We start from the raw sequence: 24,362 nt of genomic DNA, 5'->3' as shown, positions 1-24,362 counted from the left end.
TCTCTCTCTCGATACATATATATCCACTTGAGTAGATACACAGATAGAGGGAGAAATATGCCTCAAGATCGCGAAAATGATGCCAAAGATCTTCAGTATGTTTTATCTCAAAGGAAGGGTAGAGAATCGATCGTGAAAATGTCATGATCAATGAGAGGTGAACTAGAGAAACCAAGGCGTCAGAAAACAAGGGAAGGAAGGTCTTCCTTTGAGAGACCGCTTGGAAATAGAGGAAACAGAGAAGACTTGGCATAGTACCCTTGCACATTATTGTCTTAATATGAAAGAGTCTAGATAGAAAAAGAGTAGAGAACCCGGATTCTTCTTTCATCCCCTGCAACTCCACACACAGTGAAGAACTTCTTTGGCTGTCTCTCTAGCGCTGAAGAGACATTAACAAGACCATATCACACGCAGGAGTACGAGAGCTAAAGAGAGATAGAAAAGCCTTTGTTTCTTCCTATTCAGCTCGTCTCAGAGCATGGGGCGAAACAAAAAGAAGAAGATCTCCACTCTTCTTCCACAGTACTTCTTCCTCTCCTCTTCCTTGTGATACCTGCTTGTCTTAGATAGACACAAGTAACTAAGGAGTTTCTCCTAATGTAAACCGAGTCGTGTCGACCAAGATACACAGCATGTTGTTTCGGGGTGACAGGAAGAGAAAAAAACCTTTGCTTAAACAATGAAGTCATCACCCGTAAACGAAAGGGAAGATAATAGAGATAGATTAAAGATAGATAGATAGATAGATAGATTAAAGATAGATAGATTAAAGATAGATAGATAGATAGATAGATAGATAGATAGATAGATAGATCTAAGCAGGCAGAGCTGACTCGAAGATCCTTGTTTCTCTTGTTTTTATTCTTTCTGAAGGTTTCCTTACGTTTAGCTGTCCTCGACCGGGCAGCGTCAGCAGCAGATAAACCTGCTCGTCCTCGTGAGCTTCCGAACTGTGTACCAGTGAAGTCTCCATCGTCGTCTTCCCCTATGACGCTTGCTAGACCTCCACTGCTAGGAGGCGCAGGCTTAGGATTATGAAACTGAAACAACTGAAGAAAGAAGAAGGAAAGATGGATATAACACGACGGAGACGGCAATGAGAAAAAAGAGAAGAAGGAATGAAGATTCAGAAGGATTGATCCAATGACATTTCTTTGCAAGGAAGAGAAAGTTGAGATAGGGGACACAAGTTAGTGGACGTATATCTGATCTTGATGTACATACACATGTACGGACTCCTCGAGGGTTACGGCAGAGAAGATAGATAGATGCGACTTCTTCTTCGCCTGAGGAAGATGTCTTTGTCTATTTCCTTCTTAACGTTGGATGATTCACGGAAAGTTTTTCTACTTCAGGTTCAATTCGACAAAACAGACAGCCTACCTTGTGATCTCCCTTTGTATGCATTTCTCTCTTCACCTTGTTGGTTGTTAGGAGAACGGATAGGATGAAAGAAGTGATAGTTAGCTGTGTCCGTCTCGGCTTGAGAAAACAGGGATGGAATGGAAGTGTATGTACACCGCGACAAGAGAAGAGAAGGAAGAAGGCATGGATGGGTTGTGGAAATATGGAGAAATAGAGGGAAAGATGAAAGCAGGAAGCAGCAGTCAATATGGATAGGTAAGGGAGATCTCCTTGAAGAAGCGAAAGCGTTGTACAGCCGAGATATAGAGTAAAACGAAGAACGAGAGATTCTTCCTCCTGCTATCACGCCTCGAGACATGTAGTGAGAAAAGATATGTATTCAACAACAGAGAGTGAGAGGAGAGAGAAGGAAGGCGTATAGGGTTACAAGTTGATCGATGTTTTTCTTTGGTGTGTTTACTTTTCTTTTTTTTTCTTACGGTAGCCATAGAATCGAGCCCTGTATCTCTCCTCTTCTCCTCAATCGTCCCACGAGTTTTGTATACGTCAATGCTTTCATGTCGCTTCCGAAGAAAATTTTGATAAGCGTTATCAAGTCTAGGCACAAAGTTCGAAGATTCCTCAACTACACACAAGACATCAGCAGAAGGAGATCCAGACAGCACGGCCGTCGTGGTAGTTTTGCTCTCATCTCCCCCGTCTGGCTTGGGCCCAGAAGTAGCGTCCGCCGTTTGTTTCTGTTGTAACACGTAGAGACGATTACTCTTAACGGAGGCACACTGTAGGAGGCAGACAGGTGCAGGGGCTGTGGCTGCTGAGGAAGATGACGATGATGCGTCCTTTAAGAAGTTCTTTTCTTCATCTCGATCTCGTCTGTCGTTGACGTGATCCCCTAGGAAATGTGGTGTTCCCTCATCATCTCCTTCGTTGTCTTCTCCATTCTTTCTCGCGGTAACGGATAAGATGCACTTTTTCTGTGTCTTAGGATCTGTGTAGACTATACCGACAATCTTATGCTTCTCAGCATTACGCCATGCAGATGCTACGAAGGGAGGAACCTTGATAAGAGACACATGAGGAAGAGGGTTCGGAGATTGAATCTTCGCTGGGATAAACGTCGGGGCAGGTATGTAAGTCAAATCAGCTACAGAAATCCCGGTATGCCCAGGACGACGACTTGAACGCGAGACAGGGAGGGAGGCGGATGAACCCTGAGATGAACTAGACGGTGGAGAAGCCATTGAGATAAAGAAAAAGTACAGTGAACAGGAGGGCCTAGGGGAAAAAAAGGGATAAAATAGGAATTCAAGTCAAGCGAAAGCAGACACAGACAGTCGGTGGCGTCACCAGTTACCATGGCAACGGAGCACAGAAAGATGCCTGTTGTAATGTGTTCCACAAGAGAACTTTTGTTGCATGGGCTTGCATAGGCATTGAGACGGCAGCAGGAAAAAAAGGCAGACAGAAAGGAAAGGAGGAAGAACACGTAGAGGGAACCAAAGCAATAAGACTTCGCTGTGATAACTCGCCCAAACGAACGAAAACGACCCGACCACGGTCGAGCTCTAGAGAATCCCTGTCACAGGCACGAGCGAGTCACCCAGGAGAAAGGTGACACACCAGAGAGAAAGGTTCTCACTCATTTTACAGTGTTCCTTGGAACTCACTTGGTTAGCCTTTCTCGTAGAGTCTCGATCGATGACAAGGCGTGGTGACCCGACTTGCGAGTCAACCATCCCTTGCTCGCATTCTAGGCACACACACAAGACAGCCTCTCATGGAGAAACAGCAGTCGAAGTAGTGGTAGTGGGCACTAACTTGACTGTGCGTTAGAAACCATTCAGAACGCTTGGAAGTACCGAGTTTGAGACTTCGAGAGGTCATAGACTGCAGTAGGTTGTTGCATGCAAATGCTGTATGCCTCTAGCAGGCACAGGGGAGAATGATGTGCATGTGGGTTGTCGCGATGGAATGCGGCTGGATAGATCAGGTCTCTACAGAGAAAGGGTAAGCGGAGATTGTATGCATCATTGAAGGAGGGATCCCACCCTTCTACAAGGAGCAGCAGAGAAATTGAGGCTGCTTCCTCTTCTACACTTCACGAACGATATCCGGGCCGTCGCACTTGCTGTGTAGGGTGTGCCAAAGTAGGCAGCTGTAAAAATGTGTGAAACTGGCCAAAGGCAGCCCTGGAAAATTGTTGAAACCTCGTGACCCGGATGTCTCTACACCCGTGCAATCTGCTGATTCCTCAGATATCCCGCGGCAAGTCCTCAGTATAGTTTTCGCATTTCGCAGCGCATTTGTATACTGCCAGCCTCATATCTTACAGAGACCCCCCACGGAATAAGGGGCTCTACACCTCCGCCCCTATGTGGAACGGCTAACGTTTGCCTTAAGGAGATTCCGCTGGTGCGGACAGCTGATAGGACTCCTTTGAGCAGCATCTTCCCAGGTCTTAGCGCGCTAGCATAAGACTTTGTCGGATACCACAGTTTCTCTACGGTAGAGGATTCACTTGGCTCACAAGATCTGGCTCGACTGCAATGCACTGCACAACAGCCCATAACTTGTCCGGCAGCAGGCTCGTCGGCACGCGGCTCTGTTTCTAATGAGAGTCTAAAGTCACACACGGGGGGAAAATTGAACTTCCTCCACGGTGCCAGAGTATGGGAGAAACTCCGGCCTCTGCACATACAGACCAGCACCTTCAGAAGCGTCCCCGGCACGAAATGACGACGTGCTGAACTGAAATCTCTGGATGCTACGGAGCTCGAACACACAGCTACTAGCAGTGGTCCTCAAAGGAGCGTGAGACGGGTACTGAAAGAAGCACATGAGGAGTCAGTATTTAGTTGATGCCTCCTCCATTGTTCCCCTCAAGACACGCCATTCCTATCACTAAAAAAAAGAACAAGAACGCCAGACTACACGTATCCTGAAGCGGGTGGACTGGGCTGCCGCACTTCTTCGTCACACAAGAATGTTCTTCATTTCCAAGCACGGTAAGGGAATGTCTCTCCCTGAGCTCTCCTTCCAGGGACAGCACCGATGTTCTATGGCCGTGGCGGATCAACTTGACTGACAGACGGAGTTACGGCAAAACCTTTCTTGTGAGCCGGGAACCCAGGCCGAACCATCGCCGTCGGTGCACAGCCAGAGGTTTGCAATGTCCGAAAGAAAGGTGTACGGAAGTTTCGGAAGAGCCTTGGTTGGTTGCGCCTCATGGTCAGTGTGCCGTGTAGTCCCAAACATCTGAAGACGTGCTCTTCTTGCGTCGTACCATGAAAACAGAAGACTGGCATGCACGGTCTGGAGAACATGCATTACACCTCAGACGCCACAAGAGCGGAAAAAAACAGATCCCCAGGAATTACGAAGGTGCCTACAGTCACTGCTGTGCAAGAACAAGCAGTATCGACCGCTCCACGTGTTCAAAAGAATTGTAGCAAACGTTGGAGCGGCTCATGCGAGGACTTCGGTGCATTTACGGGTGGTCCCATGCAGTCCACCGCTCTCTACTCAGCACATGCTCTCGACGCGATTGTTTCACGCATCTTACATGGGCTGGAAACATCTGAGTTTCCTCCGCCCCATCTCCTGACACGTTTCAACACTTTCCTATACTGTGGAAGACTTCTTTGCAATCGCCGCAAATTCAGAAGAGAGAGGACCGGGAGGCTCTTCCTCTCGCTCGCTGGCATTCTAGTACTCTAGAGGTATTGCGGCGCCCTTGTCACGAACAGGTCTGCTGGTCTTGACCGACTTGGACGAGTCTCCACAATTCTTCCTGTCTTTACTGGGCGAGGAAGAGGCGGAGCTACCTTTTCCAGTCGGAGCGGAGTCTTGATACAATGAGCAGCATCGCATCCGCTGCGAGAGCAACCAGAGCATGGCGATGCCTACACCCCAGAGATCTGCTGTCACAACCTTTCCTTCAAGGAGCCAATTTTGGGCGAGGAAGAAGAACGGAAGGAAAGCGTTTGGGATCGTGCATAAGCCGTAGACGTCCGTCTCGCCTGCTGGAAACATTTGGCTCCAGACATAGAGAAGAAACGTGCATAAGGTTTGAATGACATGGTCATCCGGAATCTGCCGCAGACCGGCTAATGTGTATGTGCATGCGACGCCAAACGCAAGCATCTTTCCTAGAGTCTCACGTGAGTGTGCTCTCTGAAAGTGCGTTTCCAAGCCTCCAAGATATGCATGGATAAAAGAAAATGAAAGCAAAGAAGGTATGGACAGGGGACCTAGAAAAAAGAGAGAGGAAGGGATCCTATAAAGCTCACGACCAGAGCGAACGGCACCTGCATCGAAAACCAGACCCGAAGGAGACACACAGGACGAAGAAGAGGAAAAAGAAGCCAAAACTGAAAGAACAGCCGCTAAGGATAAGTAGGTCTTCGTCACCGGAGGGGTCGTTCTCCACTGGCGAAAAAGAAAAGACATTACAGGGGAGTGAAAAGCTTCTGAGGAGGCTGCAGAGAATGACCATCCCTGCTCGTCACCACTGTCGTTCAACTCCGCACCTTCATCACTCTCTACTCCTTCTTGCGCATCTTCTTCCTGTGTTTCAGCCAGTGCCTGCCTCTGCGTGCTCCGTTGTGTCGGAGAGACTCGCTGCCATAGGCTGGACAAGAAGGCGGCCGGCACGGCTCTCAACCTGGGAGGGCAAACATATGGAGGGATCTCGTGTCTAGAGCGCTGCAATCTTTTTCCATGAAGGACCCGGGGGCCGCTGAGAGAACCGAGGCGTGGTGCAATGTGAGCGAGATGCGCCGGAGGAGCAGAGGAGGGCAGACGCAAGAGCGAAGACAACGAAGAAGAGCAACGGGAAAGAGAAAGGTCAGGAAAAAATGTTCCCTCGTCCCTAGAGACATGGCCACGGAAAAAGCAGAACTTACGTGGGTCCAAGCACAGAGCTGGAGAGCAACGTGCACCTGCTGGGAAAAATACTTCAGCATAGCGTAGGAGAGACTCCCAGGACCTCTGATGACGACCGATGACCGGAGATGAACGGAAAACCATCCCTTCCGATGGACGCATTGCGCCGTGCATACCCTGGGTTAGAATAGAGGGAAGTGTCCTTGGCGTATGGCGATCTAGGGTCGCAGAGAAAGATATATTCGTTGTAGGTGAAAAATATTCATAAATCAGTGTAGGTCCTAAAGTTGCAAAGGTCTTCGCGCTACCGTCTGCAGCAACCGATAGTAACCATGGTGTGACAGAAAGACTAGAGGCGAAATCTATGAATGCCAACGGCACTAGAAGCTGCATTGTCCAGGCAGCCTGTCTCCACCTTTTCATTCCCTCGGCACTGTCCGTCCCCGACCAGCAGTCACAGCGATGAGTAGCGGATTCATTCGCGTGGACGAGAGTCGCATTCGTGGAAGAGGGAGAAACAGTCCGTACACTGCGAAGTCCGTCTTGTGGACTGGTAGTCGGCCTGCCTGTGGCGGGGACAGGACATCTCCGCAGTCTGAGCGATGAAACTGAGTCTCTCATATTTGTGTAAAGAATACTAAAATAACGGAGAAACGTTTGCGGTCGTCCCGTAACACAGTGTGCACGGCACAGCGACACAGTTGCTCTCACTTCTGTCCTTTTCCGGCGTAGCCATAGTTTCGCTGACAGCGCACCTAGATAGAGCACACCGACCACAGTGCCGCCAAGTAACACGAGTAAAAACCAAACTAGCATTTGTAACGCACGCGTGGATCCTACAAGGCAGAGACAACCCGAAAGCTGCCCTTCGCGCTGCGAAAGCTCGATGGAGACGGCCTCCGTCAGCTGGCCTGCTGTCCGCAGACAGGAGATGCACATGTCTCCCACTATAAGACGGGAGCAGGGCGGTTCCGATCTCTCTGCTTCTTGCGAGTGGACGGCTGATAGTCAGCCTTCCATCAGGGCATCCCTGCACTTCTTAAACCCTACGGGAAACTTTGCCGGACGCCTGTACACATGTGCCTTGGAGGAAGTGTATAGGTATCTCTAAGCGTCCTCGGGCACTCGGAATCGGCGGGCGCCTTGTGCCGTGTTGTTTCAAAGGCCTCCCCTCACTACACCGCTCTAAAAGTAACCACCAGGGGACCTGTGCGTATCCCAGAGTGTCCTCTGTGCGTCCATTACGTGCTGTCGATCTGTGGTAGCGCAAGTTTGTCTCCTCAGGGCGCGAAGCTGCCGTCCTGCACGCGGGACCCGCGTCCAGTAAACTGCGCGACTTCGCACAAATGTGCGAAGCTTTCGCGAGAAGGCGGTTGTGATTCAGTCCGACTGAAGCAGCATCGGTGCTCGTAGTGCGCCTCAGAGGACAGAAAGAAATCACAGTCCCGTCACCTTTGGGTCCCTACCTGAGGAAGGGCCAGCGTGCTCGACCGCATCTGCAACAGTGAAGAGTCTGTGGCAACTGCCGGGTCGGCCACATGCACCAGAAAAGAGGAAACAAGACGAGGTTTCAACTGAAGCCAAAATACAACCGGACTCGGTGCCTCGACGGATCGGCGAATATTTTTGAGCACCGCAACCAGCGGCGGGTCATGGGCGAGACTAACGGCGGACACGCTCGTCTGTACGATCAACGTGACCCGTAAAGGTCCGAATACTTGGTGGCCAGATAGCTCATGGCACCAGTATACACTTTTTGCGTACACACCCGCAACAGCGGGAACGGCACAGTGTCGGGTTCACAGTCTAGAGCTTCACTGCTCGTTGTACCCTCGCCTAGCAGTGGATCTGCGTTGTCCTTGGATAGCACGCATGAACACGCAGGCCCCAGCCTAAACGCATTCGCTCCGAATACGGGGACGTCCAAAGCTGAAGGTCCTGGCACACCCTACTCGTGAAAAAGTAACGGTATCCGCTCTGGGGAATCGAACGCGATCAGCAAGCGATGGTACCGAATGCGCCCCGCGTGAACACTTCGTTGTTCCCGGTTGTAAGAGGGCGACAGAAGGATCACACTGTTGCTGGATGCCTTGGCTGTGGCGGCTTTCCTCCTGCTTCTTGAACACATGCAGCAGACGACGGCTCCAGGGCGCCTGCCACGGGACTTGAGTACTACGTGACGGGAAACCTCAGCGCTGTCTGCCTGCAGGGGCTCGGTCTGTTCCACCGTCCGCTGCGAACTCCCCCATCATGGGAGTAGTTTGCCTTCCATGGCGGCGCCTTCTCCGTCAAAAGATCGAGATGGGTCTAAAAGACTTGCCTCTGAGCCGGGCCACTGAAAACTCCTGCCTAGACTCTCCAGCTGATCCTCCTGGGAAGCGCAAAGCCTCAACAAGGCTTCAAGCTGCCTGTGCTCCTCTGAGTGTACGCGGAACACACCAGAGTTGTTTCGGGACGGGACTGCCTTGTCACCGCGAGCTCCGCAAGCCTTGCCCCTGCTGGCAGTCGTTGTGTAAGGTACCTTTGCCTCCGAAGTGAGTCGCTCCAACAGCTGATGAAGAGGAGAACCGGCACATGGCTCGTGCCCCGAGGCCGTTCTGTTGCTGTTCTGAGGTAGCTCGTCACCAAGGTGTTGCAGCCACGCCTCCTCGACGGAGCTTGCGCGGCGGTCCACTCCTGCTCCACAGAGCCCTCCATTAGTGCACATGCTTCCAAGTCCGCGTGACTCAGTATCTGACTCTCGAGCCAGCGAAAAACAATCTAGCATTCCCGGTCCTTCAATGACCGCAGCCTCCCTCTCACAAAAGCTGCCGTTGCGACTCCCTCCTGTCGACTGGCCGTTGAGTCCCGAGCATACGCTTGATTCGGCGCTCGATGTAACAGGAGGCGATGTGCTGCCTGCCGTACTTCCGGAGGCCTGACTGGCAGTTTTGGGAGTGACAGGAGAATCGACGCCTGATCGCTCCTTGTCGCACCAGCTCGCGTTACGGCAGTCCTTCAGTCCTGGAGTCATCAGCTTGGACAGATCACTGCCGACCTCCAGCAAGTCCATAAGGCGGAGTAACTGCAGATTGAGGGCAAGCTGGGCATTTAATGTCACACTAGCTGAAATGTCTGGCGACCGGCAAGTCCTCCCAGAACCACAACTTCCTGATCCTCCTTGGTTTTCTGCTAGACGTCGCAACAGCTTCAGGACTGCCGCATCGGAAGAGTCTGAGCTTGAGGCCCCCACCGCGTCCTCGATGTTGCTAGGTGACTTTGACGGCAGCTCTGCAGACCCGAAAAAACTCCGAGAAGGGACGCCGTTGTCCGCATTGCCACCACGTGACCCCTCGAAAAAAGCTGTCCCATCGGCGGGATAATACGCTGCTCGTGCAGCGCTACCCGTCACATCCCGGAGACAACGCGTCGACTCGGGCATCGATCGGCGTCCCTCCGACGACATACAGCATGGACGACAGTTCCAGCTGCTTGTATCGGACGCATTGCCCTTGGCGCTACTCAGAGGGCAATGAGGTGTTCCGTAAGCCGCGCGGTTCAGCCGCGTGAGAGCTTGGTATACGCGAGAAACACAATCCATGGCGTCTTGCTGCCCTTGTGATAAGCAAGAAGACGGGCGCTGGGAGACTCCTTTCTCCAACGCGAACAAGGTGTCGACAAACTGATAGAGGTCACTATGTACTGTATTTTTTTGATGCGACTCGTCAGACGTAGGCCACTCGGAGGTAGCCGCTGTTGGCGATGTGTCCACCAGTTCGCTCTCCTCTAGAGAAGTGAAAGACTTCCCTTTCACAAACCTTGGTGAGAGTGGCGACGCCGCTTGGCGATCCTGTGTGACCCGGGAGTGTCCTTGATGGGGTTTGACGTCTGAGTTAGAGCCTTCAACAGCGTTCCGTCCGCGAGGCTCCAGGGGAACGCCGCCCCGAGAAGCCGACTGATCCTCGTTTCCTCCCTGGTCTGAGTAGAAACCAGACTGTGCTATGTTTGCCCACTCTCGCCGTCCAACGCTCTCCGTGCAATGCCGTCCTGCTAAAAATCCCCGAGTTTCCCCCTCAACTGCCGCACGGCCTGAAAAGCCCTCGTGTTCGTCGGTATTGCACTGCACAACTCTCGCCGTCGGAATCTCTTCTCCGTTCGTGTCACCCGCAGAAGTATCCGCCCCTTTTGGGACAGTATCTGCCACTCCTGCCAGACCCAGTAGCTGCAACAACTGAAGTATATGCTGTTGCTGCCCCGCTTGTCCTTTGTTTACATAGCCGCCCTCCTGCGAGCCTCTTTCAGCTCCAGCGTCCTTCACTGCTGCTTTTCGTCCGACTCCGCCGTTGCTCGTGAGCAAGACTGCAGATCCTAGCTCCAGATGCGTGTTCTGCTGAGGAATGTAAAAAGCGGTGTCGGCTGTCGCAGCCCTAGAAGCTCTAGGCCGCTTTCTCTTTCTGTTCAGCGAGCCTGCTTCCGCACCGAGCATCTTGCCGTTGAACCCTTCAGCGCTCCCTACCTCGCCCTCTGCAAGGCTGCGTATCAGGCGATTCCTCTCCATGTTTAAGTCGGCAACCGCTGTGCTCTGTTCCTCTGAGCCCTCTTCGCGAGCCTGTTGGTCCAGCTCGCTCCACCCAAACAAGCTTCCCGCATGCCACGGTCGTTTGACGGCGCCGGATGCTGTCCTTCGACGCTTCCCGGCCACGCGAACCGATCCTCCGACAGACTCTACCCCGCCTTTCGATGTAGCTGCAGACACACTCGCTCGCCCTCTTGTGCGATTAGCCGCGGCCGCGGCTGCTGCGTTAGCGACACCACCGAACTCTTCGCTGCACTGTACAGCAAAATCAAAAACACCAAGAAGATGGGCGAGGTGAAATAGCTCGGACACAGTAGCAAAAGGCATGCGAGAGAAAACAAGTCCCTCCGACGCCAGGAACGCGTCTCGAGTATCCGGTGGAGATGCGTGGTAGGCTCGTCGAAGACGCCGCAGCAATACTTGACGGCCCTCTGCCCCCAATGGGAGACGAAAACCGGGATACCACGTTACTCTTGGAGTGACCTCGGGGGTACCGGAATTTCCGCAGCACTCCGACCCCTGGACATCTGTGGATTCAGCAGACTGACATCCTGCCTTCGGAGAGGCACCGTTTAAGGGGGACGGCCCAGCACGCGGCCCTTCACAATCAAGAGGACTTTCGGAGTCCACAGAGGGAATTACCCCGTGAACGGACTTCGCTGAATCGCCACTGCTAGTAAGAGGAAGCGACAGAGCATGAGGGTCTTCTAGAGTGGCGATGGGATGGCATGCGCCAGAGAAAAGACTCAACGGGACCGGCGACGAAAGAAGTGCTGCGGCGCCGGTACAAGAGGGTAATTCCTGACAAGGCTCCGGCAGAGGCGAAGAGGCTGCGGTCGAAGGGAAAGATGTAGAGGAGAAACATGACGTGCTTTTGTCGAGAGACGGCGAAAACCGTAACCAGGCCTCGTCGCCACTCTCAGTATCTACAGCATGCGAAGTAGGAGAAGACGGATCAGGCCTGACTTTAGTGCAATCAGTTTCAATGGAGTCGCTTCCTCCGTCTTTCAGCAGGAGCTCCAGCTCGTCTCTGTGCCGGTCAAAGCTTGAGACAGACTGGCTGTCAAAACTATCTGCAGCCGCCATAGTAACGAAACGGATTTGGATCGAAACGTAAAACGACACCGACCGGCTGAGGTCCGATGAAAATGGACGTGAAAAAGCTGAACAGACCGTCCCCCCCCAAAAAAGAGAAGATACAGCAAACGCAGGGACACAACTAAAGCTCAAAGGTCATTGAAGATATACAGCCGAGGAAAATCGAGGAGAGGAGATGAGACGTAACAAATAACAAGTGAGAAGTGAAGCAGACACAAACCTTGCAGCCAATTGTATAGCTGATTATGAACTGCGTTCGCTAGACAATTGGAAGGAGAATTTCTTGAAAAGAAACAACACGGACAGGGATAGGAGGGCGCGCGGGTCCGACATGTAGACTCGAATGGCTAACAATACGCCACCGGATCGCACCGGCTAGTTACTCGACAAGAGTGTTAGTCTTATCTTTCAACATAATCGGATGAAAATTACGTAGCGACAGTTGAGTTTGGTCTACTATCTCGAAATAACTGCGTTTCAATGTTCTTGAAGAATCAGCTCTGTCGAAGAGAACAAGCCGCTTCAACCCAGACATCAAAGTAGACACACAGGCCATAACCGTACGCTTGAACGGTTTCCTTGCTGCATTTTAACGAAGAACCACTGCGGGTCACATAGGCCGTACAGAAATGAGAGGAAAAGGAATGGTGGTTACACACAGGGGTAGGCAGACGAGAGCAAACTTGGTACACACAGGAGACGCATGCTGAGAGGTAGACGCGTTTCATACATCGTCATAAGGCATCCTTCGAGCATTCAAGACAAAATGTCGAAAAACTACCTACTACAGCCAATCAAGCAAGGCAGCTCAATCCGAGAAAACACTTTTGTAGGTAGAGGGAGACCAAGGCACCCCTTTGTGAAGCCTTCTGCAAGCGGCAAACTCCGTCTCCTGCGATCGGAGCCTTACGAATGGAGACGCTCGACGAAAGTGTGGAGACAGGAGGTAATAGGGACAATATTACGTTGGAAGTGAACAAAGATTCAGCATGAGAAGACAACCAAGAGGGGACAGAACTCGAGCGAATGGTGTACGATTCACACACTGCCAAAGACAAACACGCACGAAAGTTGGGGCTGCTGGGACAGAACACAGGGCAACAGAAAAAAAGATAGTAACCGTTTCAGAAGGTACGAAAGACGAGGCGGTGGACTCAATTGGACAAGATAAGGCGTTCAGAGTACAGTGGCGAGTCGACAATTTGCCGAAGCTTCAGGACAACGCTCTGCCGCCTCTGCTCGATGGATTCACCGAACATCGGGACGCGAGGTGAGGCAAACTGCCACGGTTGCAGAAAAAGGAAATCCCACAGGCAGAAGCGACACAGAGCAAGCCAGTCAATCCTGCCGGGAAGACAACCGCCTCTCTTCAACCATCAACAACAGCGAGTCTGACAGGACAGAAAACACTAAAGGAATCTGCACTGTATTAGCCAGAAAAACGAGACTCTTTGAGCAAGCCCGGCATCCGCGTTCAGCGTGCCGCAAACCAAAGCAAGGGGGCCGCCGTCCCGTTGCCTTGGACAGTCTGCCAACCTTCAAAATGAGCTGAAAACTAAAAAAAATCCAAGAATGCGTCCCAAAGGGTTCACAATAAATTCGGCTCCATCCGCACAGCGCCAATGTGGACGAGGAATACGGTTCAAGCCAAAGGGCACCAAACAGCCTACACAACGCAGGACGCGGCAAGCAGCCGTCAACAGAGTCCTGTTCCACTGCGCGAGCACGACGTTTCCCTCGAGTGTGTTCTCTGCAGCTCAAGTTCTTACGAAGAAATGGAAAAATCAGTCATGCGGTCACTGGTACCCCGAGGGTCAGCCCGCAGCCACGCCACCGCTACCTGCCTGTCGATGGCTATGTCTCGATGCTAGCTGGCCGCGGGTGCCACAAGCCTCACACGGAAATAGCTGTGAGGCGCTGTAAGAGACCAAAGCGACCCGCCAAAACGAGAGAAAAATAAAACTAAGCGAAAGTACCACAACAGAGACACGGAAGACAAAGTGCGAAACTAGGTGCACAAAACGTCTGATCATCGAGGCTGGCTCCACCGCTTCATGCGCCGCCCTGTGTATCCAACCCCGCACCGAGCTGCCTTTCCGGTCTGACAGCGACAAGGCAACCCGGAATGTTTTTTCTCTGTATTGCAGCGAAGAAGAACCCTTATTCGAAGCGAAAGGCAGCTAGCGGTATGGCCGGGCACCCCGGGCTGAGGCTGCAGGGTGCGTCACGGTTTCGAGCTGCAGGACCAGCCGCCGTTGCGTCACCCACATCCAAAAAGGACCAGAGCACAGACGATGGAAAACAACCCAAAGGGGCTAAAGAGTGCCAAAGAAATGTATAAAGACAGTTCAGCGTCAGCTGGATACAAGTTTTCCTTCGAAGCATCTCAAAACGCGCCTGTGCTGTTGGGGGAAATGCCGGCGCTGGCACCGCCGGGGTGAAACAGCCGGCCGGTGGGCTTCAAGCAAGCGCCCGTCAGCTCGACGTCGCGCGTGTGTGTCCATGTATTAACGATTGCGCCGTAGTGACGAGTCCCCTCAACCCTCGTAGCAAGACAAGCGACCGGCCACCTCTGCACATACTAGGGGTGTCGTCCCGCATTCTTTGGACGCACTCTCCAGCCTCCCACTGCTGTGTTGCAGGGGCTTGAAAACGGTGATGCTTGATAATGTGTGGCGGCGCGTATCTGCGAGTTTCTAGCTTCTGAGTTCACCTCCACCACTCTGCAGCTACAGGACCGAGTGTTACCCGGAAGTCTATTTTCTTGCCCGCTATTAACAGGCTCATCACCAAAGGCAGCCAGCAGCCTGCTACCTCAGACTCCCTCATGTATTTCGGGCCTCTCCTCGAGTACAGGGAACCGGCCACGGGCTCTTGCTTGAAGAAATCATCGTCGGAGCCCGTCTGGGTGCCTCCCGCGTCTCAGATTTTTCGTCTGGCTGGTGTTTAATTTCCATAGGTTCACATCATAGCCGCGGGTGGTTCCGTCGCACTTTCTTGAAACAGATATTGATGGACTGGCGACCTGTACGACCAGATTCAACCGGCCCGTGTCCGCCAGCAACGCGCATTGCTGACCCAAATGCCAGGAACCATATGCGAAGAGTGCACTGCAGCTGCGGAGCAGAGGCAGTCACGCCCAGACTTGCAGCGAAGTTGCCAGTCCCATCTTCAGGCGGACACCGGTTCCGTGGTAGAGCTGTCGCGCGGCGCGGAATGTGCTCACGTGCCACCGGCCCGTGAATCCCACTCTGCCGTAGTAGTCAGTGGCTTGCTGGGCCAGCACATAGAGCGGTAAGCTCTTCTGTTTTCTGAACAACGTCAAATGCAATTCACATAGTGCAGAAGAGAGGTCTTCCAGGGCTCCAGGCGACTCGCGAACAAGGCAAGGCCCAAGTCTGCAGTACGGGAGCGAGCCATGAAGCGGGCAGAACAACGCGCGCAGCTTGGAGATACTCTGTTGTCCTGTCCCGCGAGAAATTAATCGGGCTGCGAGAAATGAATCGGCTGCTACTGGCAGATCACACGTGTGTCCACAGCGATCCCCAAGCGAAACAAAATCGAGCGCACCTTGCTTACCGCAAAACGTTCTGCCACCTTTCTCTTGTACCCTGTAGTAACTCTCTCTGAGCACAAGATTTTCGGTTGCAAGCCGCAGTCCCAACTGTCTAAATATTTTGGGGCTTTGTGCATCTACGTCATCTAACTAGGGAGGGTCGACCGCCGCCGCATGTCACTGGCACTACAGTCGAGGAGGTGCGAGCGCTCTTCCTTTGTTTCGCCAAAGCTCGTTGGGCGTGGCAGGAGCGGGGGGCTCGTATGTTGTCCCACCTGCAGTCACTCCCGGGTGTGCCAATCGTAACATGTCCATTGTAAGCGTGAGTAATGTAGCGTATCACCGTTCTGTCCTCGTGTCCCACGATTTCAGCAGCTGAAAATTGCCTCGCAGCCTCTTTGCTGGGTTGCGTTGTGAAGGCTCGGTGAAGAGCGCCCCCTTACTTTGCAGCGCAGCCACGTCCGTCCGTTTTGCCTTGTAGTGTTTTACTTGCAATGGCGCCGACCGATAAGAAGAGCGGGGGATCGCCGCCTGCCGCCGCGCCCAAAAAGCCAGTGAGTTCCAAAGCCACCGTAGGTGTGAGTGCCCCAGCCCCAAAAAAGAAGCCCGCAGGCCCTCCTTCGGGCTCTGCAGTGGCCGGTGCCGCGGCTTCTTCGCCCACTCATGATGCCACCGGGACCAACCCAGGCAGAAAAAGTCCAAGCGGAGGTTCCAGGCGATCCAGCGGAGCTCGCCGACCTAGCATGCGCCGTCACTCCGGATCACCACAGGCAGCCGCGGGGGATGGTGCCTCCAGTCCAAACAAGCCTAAACTTCTCGTCTGCCTCTTTGGACCCCCTTGCAGTGGCAAGGGCACACTAGCCGCTCTAATGAAGGAGCAGCTCCGCATGGCACACTTTTCCACGGGAGAGCTCCTACGGGAGGTGGCCACGCAGGAAGGAGAAAACAGTGAGATAGGAGCGGCTTTGAAAGCCGGAAAACTAGTCGAAGATCACGTCATTGTTCGAGTTCTGAAAGAGGCCATGGAAAAGAAGGCTACAGATGGTGTGGGAGCCATTCTCGATGGCTTCCCTAGAAACGAGTCGCAAGTTGACGTCCTCAGGCAAATGAACCTGTGGCCAGGTGGGCACCCTGAACAATCGGCAGGTGCGGGATATTCACGAGTCAGTCTGGCTTCCGTGCCCGTGAGGGTAAAACTGCCGTTGATTCGGGTCCCGAAGTGTAGCTGTTTCGAGCCTGCCTTTTCCCTTGCTCCGGCGTCAGTATGCCTTGTGAAGAGCGACGGTGCGTGGAGAGCGCCTGTCGACAGCGGAACGTTGGTTACCGGACAATCGGACCTCCCTCATTCGTTGACAGCCTCTCCTCTGTGAGTATTGTCTTTTCTTCAGATGTGGCATTCTTCATTCGCGTCCCGTCGGACACTCTTTTCGAACGTATGGCGAATCGTCGCGTTGACCCAGTCACGGGCGAAGTTTTTGGGCTTGGGTTTGAACCTGCTGATGAGGAGCAGAGGAGGCGGTTAGTCCGCCGGGAGGACGACAAGGACGACGTACTACAAAGTAGAATCAAGGATTTCGAGGAGAATATGGCAAAGATCTCCGTGAAAATGCAAGGCCCCGGAGGGCACCACCAAGAGAGCGACAAGCGGGAAGACGGCGCAACAGCGACAGCAGGAGTGAGTGAACTGATTGAAATAGACGGGGACAGACCCATAGAGGAGGTATTTCAGGACGTTGCGAAACATTTGAAAGCACAATTCCCTGGCTTGTTCCAGAACTAGGGGGCTTTAACTTCACTCAAGAAGAGCCTCTTCGTTGTCCGCAGGCAGAGTGACACTCAGACTTTTTGTAGGACTTTTCGCTCACGGTGTCGCGGTTTAGAAGTATTTCTGCCGCCGAATTATTCCCGTCCTGATCGACCCTTACCTCCCGTGGGGGGCTGAACATATAGGCCACTCACAAAACGAAAAGAGACTAATGTCTCAGGCGTCAGCGTTCTACCGTGGCTGCAAGCAACGGTATTTGCCACAGCTTCTTTCTCGTAAAGCGCCAGCAGTAGTGCTCGGATCCCCGGGACTTTTGCTGATGGTTGCCTTCCCATCCAAACTACTCCCTTAACACGGAAAGACCTAATTCTGGGGCATGCTGAAGGCCACACTATGAACTGTTAGCTGAGCCCCACAAAAAAGACTCCCTCTCACTCAGACTGCGACGTAATATGAGATACACAGTTGTCTGTCATAACCGTCCGACGTGTCCGTCGAGCTTGGCGTGGGTTACTGTCGTGGTTCGATACGTACTCTAGGCGAAAGACGCCTGTTTCGACGAAGACATCTGCGGGAGAAAAGATACACTTTGGGGAGGGGGGGGATGTGGTGTCCTTGAACGCTACGGGGGTATTTCGTTCAGACGTGTGTTCCTTAGATTTTATGCTAATTCTCTGCATCATCCGAGCAACAAACACCAAGGCGCAGCAAATGAAAGAATAGCCAGACGCTTAAAAAGAAAGGATGAAACCGTTCCGTCTCAGAAAGCAGCAGTCGAGGAAGGAAAGAAATATCCTATCAAGCAACGAGCACGACCTCTACTTGAGGAGCTACTCTCTCTAACAAAACGCCACGGAAACACAGTGGCGAGACCCTGCAATTGTTCATGCGCTCATGTGAAGGGTGCGTGTTCGTTAGTATGCATAGCCCTCGTGGTTCACAGCAGTCTCTCGAACTGCCACCTGCACACCATGCCCCAGAAGATATCGACGGAGTGCTCAACACTGTGATCGAAGGAACTGGAGCACCCAGGAAACAGCCGCCCCAGATGAATCAACTTTTTACATCAAGAAAAAGAGCCAGACACTAGTGACGAAAATGCGTTACGTAAATGCCTCTGATACTTCGAATATCTTCGGTTTGAAAAAAAGAACAACCACACTGACTGAAAGCCCCCTAACGAGGGAGCTTCGCGGCGATTTCCTTTGAATCTGCGCGCCGAGCCCTACAAGCTCACTGGCCAAGGCCCTAAGCAGGCATAGACGCAGCGCTGGCGCTGTAACACTGGCACGCACTCGTAACACTCACACATATCAACACGCGAGTTTCTAGATACAGTATCACGCCCCGGAGTGTAACGCGCATAAAAACTGCAAACTGAGTTACAGACAGACACATTCTGCAACACTTCCATTCAAGCCGCCTACCCCTGCTACGATTCTGTTTAGTGAAGCTGACGGGCAACCGGGATATCGCCCCCCTGTCCTCCTGTCACACCGCCAGCCTGGGGCCAGTACAATCCCGAACTCTCACATTGAACGTCTACTTTTGAAAAAACTGTCCAACTCTGCAGCAGTTCTCTGCACGGACTGTCTCCCGCAGGGTAGCAGCTACACTTTTGTCGAGCGCCCCATCCCCTCCCACCGGCTAAGCACTACGAGGCCACTTCAGCGAATCTCCTCTAAGACGCCGGACACAGCAGTCTCACCATGGTACAGCTGACACTTCTTCATATCGGGAGGGGGAATTCTCTCTCTGTCACACCCACGGTCTGTGTTCGGCTACATTCCATCGCCCTGTCCCGCCCGGACGGCTCGCAACGAGGAGACACTCACACCGCACGCAAACAGATACGAACTAGCCTAGCTTCAAACTCAGAGGAGAAACCACAACGCCACCGCACGTCCACAAGAGGTTCTCGCAGCCCAGCCTCGCGAACCGCTCAAGAACTTAGCGTGCCACCCGTCATCTCACCCCCGCATCAACGTTTTAGTCGGTTTGATAGAAAGTGAAGCTCGGTCCGATCACAGGACCAGTATTCCTTCGTATGGATTTGCATACAGCACCCGATGCTTCCAGTCTTCAAAAGCATTCCACATATATTCTTGGGGGCTCGAAAGAATGCCATGCATACCCCTACCAGCGCACCCACGACTAGAAGGTACGGTTAGCCCAAGAAGAAAAACCAAAATGAGAAGAGATCTGAACTGACCGCGTTATCTCTGCATCTTCCGCTGCTAGGTGTCCAAGTCCTGCCGTTTCTTTTCTCTGCGTACTTGTTCTAGCCTCCGTGTAATCTCGCGTCTGATTCTTTCTAGCTCCGCTTCGTCGTTCATCTCCGCAACTAACGTCGAGAGCACTTCGTGTTCGCTGTTTTCCCTGCCACCACCGACGTGTCCCTGTACTGCAGTTCTTGAAAACGGCAGCTGTTCCTCCCCTTCGTCGACATCAAAGGGTGGAGCTCCAGCAGATCGACGCTGTTCCAACTCCACACCCAGCCCCCTCTCTGGTTCGCCTTGTCCGCCGCGCTGATCCGCGACGGCGTTGTTGGCGAAACGGTAACCGGGTGATCGTCGACTACGAAGTCCAAGTCCTTCGATTTCAGACGAAGGCTGTCCCGCATGGCGCAGAGGCTTTGGGACGTCATCGTTGCTGCGCACGAAACTTGTGTAATACAAATGAGTAAACATGCCCGTGAGAATCTGACAGTCGAACCGATCTGTGACGCCTCCGTGGCCAGGAATAAGTTCGCCAAAATCTTTGATCCTTGCAGCACGTTTGAAACCACTCGCAAAAAACCCCCCGAAGGGTGCGAAAAAGGCGGCGAATACTCCCAGGACGATACTGTGAAACTGAAAAGGAGAAAAGAAAAAGCGACACGATGAAACACACGACGACGAGAGAGATGAGGGCCCCTGAAAGATTTCTCCCGAAAAAGAAACGTTGTCAGGGCCCACGACTGCTGTCATGGCTTGCTGTTCTTGCTGTAGACGGGCAATTTCCTCGTCCTCCTCCTCGAGAGAATACTGCTCTCCTTGTTTGACGACCGCTAACTCCGGCTGAATAACCTGCGCGTCTGCAACACTTTCAGACCTTCCCTCTTTTCTTCGACGTCGTACATCGGCGCTCTGCTCGACGCTACTGACGTCCCAAGAACGGGTATCCGCATCTTCTGTTCCACTCACGGACTCCAGTCCCTTCTTCCCCTCATCTCCTTGTTCCCGCTTCCCTGGACTCAGTGCCTTCCCGTCGTGCAAACTAGATTCTGTCATTTCACCGTGATTCCCCGACAATGAATTCTCCCTGCAAACATGCCCCGTGTCGCCTCCGACGCCCGTCCGTAGCAGCCCCGCTTTGAGACCCAGGACCGCTTCAATCTCCTCGTCGTAACACCGAGGTACGAACACATCCGGTACTTGACACGTCAAATCTTGCCACATCGCGAACGGCCTGAAGTCTATAGTGGGAGGGGGACAAACAAACACTTGAAACTGCTGAAGTTCCTTTGCTGATAAGACTGCCCAGATCAAAGTGATCAACGACGCACCTACGAATCCCTCAACCGTCTTCTTCGGTGAGAGACGAATGAGGCGTGTACGGCCAAACAACATACCACATATGTACGCGGATACGTCGTTCACGATGACGAGGGAGGTAGGGAGCACGAACCATACTAGGCCCGAGTAGATGTTTGCAATTTGCATCAGCGACTGACCTACTATGAAAACAAGGGCTACTAACATGACTCCAAGCTGCGAAAACTGATATCGCATCGCCCCTTTTCGAAGAGAAAGGATGAACCAAACGAGTCCAACGAAGGCTGCTGTGTACGTCAATAAGCTGTGCAACAACAACAGCCTTTGAGAAAGCCTCCGCAGTGTCCGACCTCCAGCCAACCATGAATGACTGCTATGCTGAGGACTCGGTGATCCCCCCCCGTCGACATCAAGAGAGTTTTCCACCGTCCCCTGCCATGGCATTCTTAGGACACAGGGCAAGCCAAAACCCATGATGGTTATGACGAACCAGTACCACTTGAGGAGATAAAAATCCGGAAGCCTCGCCTCTTCACGCTTCTGTTTCACTGCGATAATCTCACGATACATCGACGCTACAAGAGCGAGCACTAAGCCAGCGCTGTAGACATGCCCCGCGGCGAGAATAACCGCGAATGTGAATACCAGGATTAGTGTCCAAAGTGACCGGACAACGAATGTCTCCAACTTCTTATCAAGGGGTTTGTCTACTTCCAGTTGTGGCTCGGTCGCCGGGGTGCTACTGCTCGTGCACCCGCCTCCACTCCCTGATCGTGTGAGGTTGCCATCTCCCGTCCCGCCGACCGAGGCAGTTGTAGGTGTTTTCCCTCCTCCCCGGAGCCAGTAGAGCGACGAAATGATTCCCAGCCGTCTTAGCGAGGCAACGATCCAGTCAGACGCTTTAACAGTTAGGCCGGAACCAGAGCGGGACCGGTTCAGTCCTACGGAAGAAGCCCGACCCACGCGGAGGGAATGCGTGTTGTGTCCACCCTTACTATCTGAACTTCTCCTACGCTGCCCAACATGAATCGCGTTGTCAGGGGCTGGGATGTTGGGACGGCGTCGGCGCTGAAGGCCAGCAGTTGACGCGCCAGAGGACCCGCCTGCGGAAGTATTTGCTGCATGGGGTCCGTTATGTGACACTCCTTGAGAGCTCTTGGAACAGTCAAACGAGCTTCCACGTCGAGAGTAAGACGCATTTTCTTGTGACGCACGCCCTGGCACAGAACTTGATTTGTTGGGAGAGTGTGTGGAGCGGGGGATCATGCGCAATTCAGTCTCAGTTTCTGTATCCAAACCTCTATCGCTGAAGGCATTGTCCCCTTCTTCACTCTCTCCTAAAGACCACAGTTCTCTCGTCCGAGACGACGCGAGGACACCCGGGATAGTGTCGCGCTGCCCCGCATTGTCCAGTAGGCGACCACACGCAGAACAACACAAGCTCGGAGCAGGCGGAGAGGACATTTCGTACCGGGCTGAGGAACCTCTTGCGCTTTAAGAAGCCGACGAGCGATGTACTGAGACTTGCGGCAGCCGGTGAGAAATCTCTCGTGGGTCGCGGGTCAGCAAAGGACAGGGATGGAAACAGGCGGGTAAGCAGGAGAGGAAGCCTTTTCAGAACACAGACACAAACTTAATTCACTCAGACCACCTCGTGCTACAAAAGCAGGCGCACCTGCGGCTCTTGTCGAGCGACGTCAGCGAAGAGGTGACTACTCAAGCACAAATTTGTCCCCTGGTTCTCGAGGTAACGAAGTCCGCAGTGCAGCGAGTGCCAAGTTCTATAAGCAAAGCGAGGTATCCGGAGACGCGGGTGTGCGGACAAGGAACAACCAGGGCAAAAACAGAGTTGAGACCCCAGGGTATAGAGCCCACCGTCCATGAGGAAACACTGAAGGTCCCTTGTTGGCGCGTAACTCCGGTCCGCCACGGTCCCAGAAGCACTACCGCCAGACAACGCTTGCGAACACCATAGCAAAGCAGTTCAAACAGAACGGGCGTCGACCCACTCCGCAGACTGGGAACCGCGACAAGGAGAAAAGCACAAAATGTCAAAAACTATTCCACAGAGATTGTGCACGTGGTTCGTTCGGGTGGACACGGGACGGAACATGCATTTGAATGGAGTTGGAAGATACACCTCCCTACCCGAGCAAAAAAGTGGCGACTTTGCGCAGCCTGGGAAGATGATGCTTTTCCGGCCGACGTAGTGCATAATACGGCAGCAAAGAAGAACCGCAGCAATTCGTCGACCCAGGAGCGCAACGCGGCATTGTCGCAGCACGCACGCCAGTAAGGTGAAATACGCGACGCGGAGGTGATGCCCCTACGTTATTGCATCCCATTCCTTGACCGCAGACGCCCGAATGGGTCACAGCGAAGGCTAGATCCATCCCACTACGGCGTAGAGATTCGCACAACGTACGCGCCACACTACGCTTGCTGTAGGTAAGGATAGCGCAGGCGTATGGCAAAACCAGATTTGACGGTGCTTGCGCGGATAGCCGCCGCAGGTGCTGCACACACCGCCTCTCGCAGATCATGTGCTTGGATATGTCCGACCACAACCCGACAACTGGGAGCTCAGAAACAAGAAGACAACAGGGCTGCAAAGAATGTCCCCCCGAAGTTAGCACAGCGCGCAGTGATACGATTGGCTTCCCCGGTCTCGAATCTGGGTGCTGCCGCAGCAGCAGCAGCCGCGTTCTCGCTCCAACAACGTAAAGAAGCACCCCAGTCACATGGCGGGCTGGAAGGGCGCACACTAATATCCCTGTGAAGGATCCTGTTTTGTTATGCCTTTTCGTTGCAGGTGTACACACGAGGAGAGAAAAACGGACAATGTGGGAGTCAAAACACCGCTAAACAAAAGCGGTCCGTTATTATTCAGCGCGCAGAACGGTGTATGACTGGCAACACCCGAGGCCTTTACTGGAGAACTGCCATGGACTGCGCACGTGCACCCCGTTGATTTCGTACCCTTTGCCAAAGGGGCTGCGCTCTTGTGGTACTGCGCTTTTCAGTCTGCGTGTCTTTGCTAAGAGGTTTGTTTCTCGGACAGCAGAAAATATAATAGAATGTACAAGATATGACGAGACGCGTTTTCCGTGGATTGTCGCGGTAAGATGCTCTTGTGTCCGCTCACTGCACATGGGCCTGCTGACTGCTCAGCGGCGATCCAGATGCGGCGAGGCGTTGAGGCCGACGGGCGCAGGATCCGGCAGTTGTACGCAGACACCTTCAGCATTTCACGAGCCCTTCCAACCCTGTAACGGACTGAAGAAAAAAATTAAGATCGGCTGATTCTAGCACCCTCTCGCAACTGCACCATTGGCGAAAAGATGCGGTGTGCCGCTGATGCGGCCAGCCTGCTCCCCGTGCACCTGTGCCTTATCTGGAAATTTCAGCTCACAGTTCTGCTTGGTGCCTTTCTCTTCCAGCGAGAAAGCTTCCATTTGCAGTCTACATTCTGACAAGCAGATTAAAACACACCCTGCCCACGCACTGCGCGGCCTCGCTTCTGACGGGAGTGTAACGCCTGTGACGCCCCTTTGCGTGGTGTGTCGTGTCGTGCTCAGTAGTGGTTGTTGCGGGTCACCG

The 24,362-nt window shown here is 53.1% G+C and overlaps 5 protein-coding genes across 5 annotated transcripts; 1 reads left to right on the top strand and 4 right to left on the bottom strand.

The window, feature by feature from the left end:
* Window positions 1–177: 177 nt before the first annotated feature.
* Window positions 178–3,612, bottom strand: CSUI_007354 (uncharacterized protein). Its single transcript, XM_068067500.1, has 3 exons — window positions 1,848–3,612; window positions 887–1,052; window positions 178–382 (listed from the first exon to the last, which is right to left on the bottom strand). Exons 1-3 carry the CDS (start codon window positions 2,607–2,609, stop codon window positions 291–293), a joined length of 1,020 nt encoding a protein of 339 aa, XP_067920528.1. The 5' UTR covers window positions 2,610–3,612; the 3' UTR covers window positions 178–290.
* A 630-nt stretch (window positions 3,613–4,242) lies between these two features.
* On the bottom strand, window positions 4,243–7,388 carry CSUI_007353 (derlin). The gene has a single exon (XM_068067499.1). The coding sequence runs from the start codon at window positions 7,189–7,191 to the stop codon at window positions 5,074–5,076; it is 2,118 nt and encodes a 705-aa protein (XP_067920527.1). The 5' UTR covers window positions 7,192–7,388; the 3' UTR covers window positions 4,243–5,073.
* A 175-nt stretch (window positions 7,389–7,563) lies between these two features.
* Window positions 7,564–14,241, bottom strand: CSUI_007352 (uncharacterized protein). The gene has a single exon (XM_068067498.1). It carries the CDS (start codon window positions 11,891–11,893, stop codon window positions 8,501–8,503), a length of 3,393 nt encoding a protein of 1,130 aa, XP_067920526.1. The 5' UTR covers window positions 11,894–14,241; the 3' UTR covers window positions 7,564–8,500.
* A 1,714-nt stretch (window positions 14,242–15,955) lies between these two features.
* CSUI_007351 (adenylate kinase superfamily protein) lies at window positions 15,956–17,241 on the top strand (the record flags this gene model as incomplete). Its single annotated transcript, XM_068067497.1, has 2 exons — window positions 15,956–16,607; window positions 16,850–17,241. 2 exons carry the CDS (start codon window positions 15,956–15,958, stop codon window positions 17,239–17,241), a joined length of 1,044 nt encoding a protein of 347 aa, XP_067920525.1.
* An 819-nt stretch (window positions 17,242–18,060) lies between these two features.
* CSUI_007350 (phosphatidate cytidylyltransferase) lies at window positions 18,061–23,379 on the bottom strand. The gene has a single exon (XM_068067496.1). It carries the CDS (start codon window positions 22,224–22,226, stop codon window positions 19,464–19,466), a length of 2,763 nt encoding a protein of 920 aa, XP_067920524.1. The 5' UTR covers window positions 22,227–23,379; the 3' UTR covers window positions 18,061–19,463.
* Between the last annotated feature and the right edge of the window lie 983 nt (window positions 23,380–24,362).

This window comes from Cystoisospora suis, assembly GCF_002600585.1.
Source record: "Cystoisospora suis strain Wien I chromosome Unknown contig_3868, whole genome shotgun sequence".
In the NCBI taxonomy this organism is placed as follows: domain Eukaryota; phylum Apicomplexa; class Conoidasida; order Eucoccidiorida; family Sarcocystidae; genus Cystoisospora; species Cystoisospora suis.
This window is presented reverse-complemented; position numbering and strand designations above follow the sequence as displayed.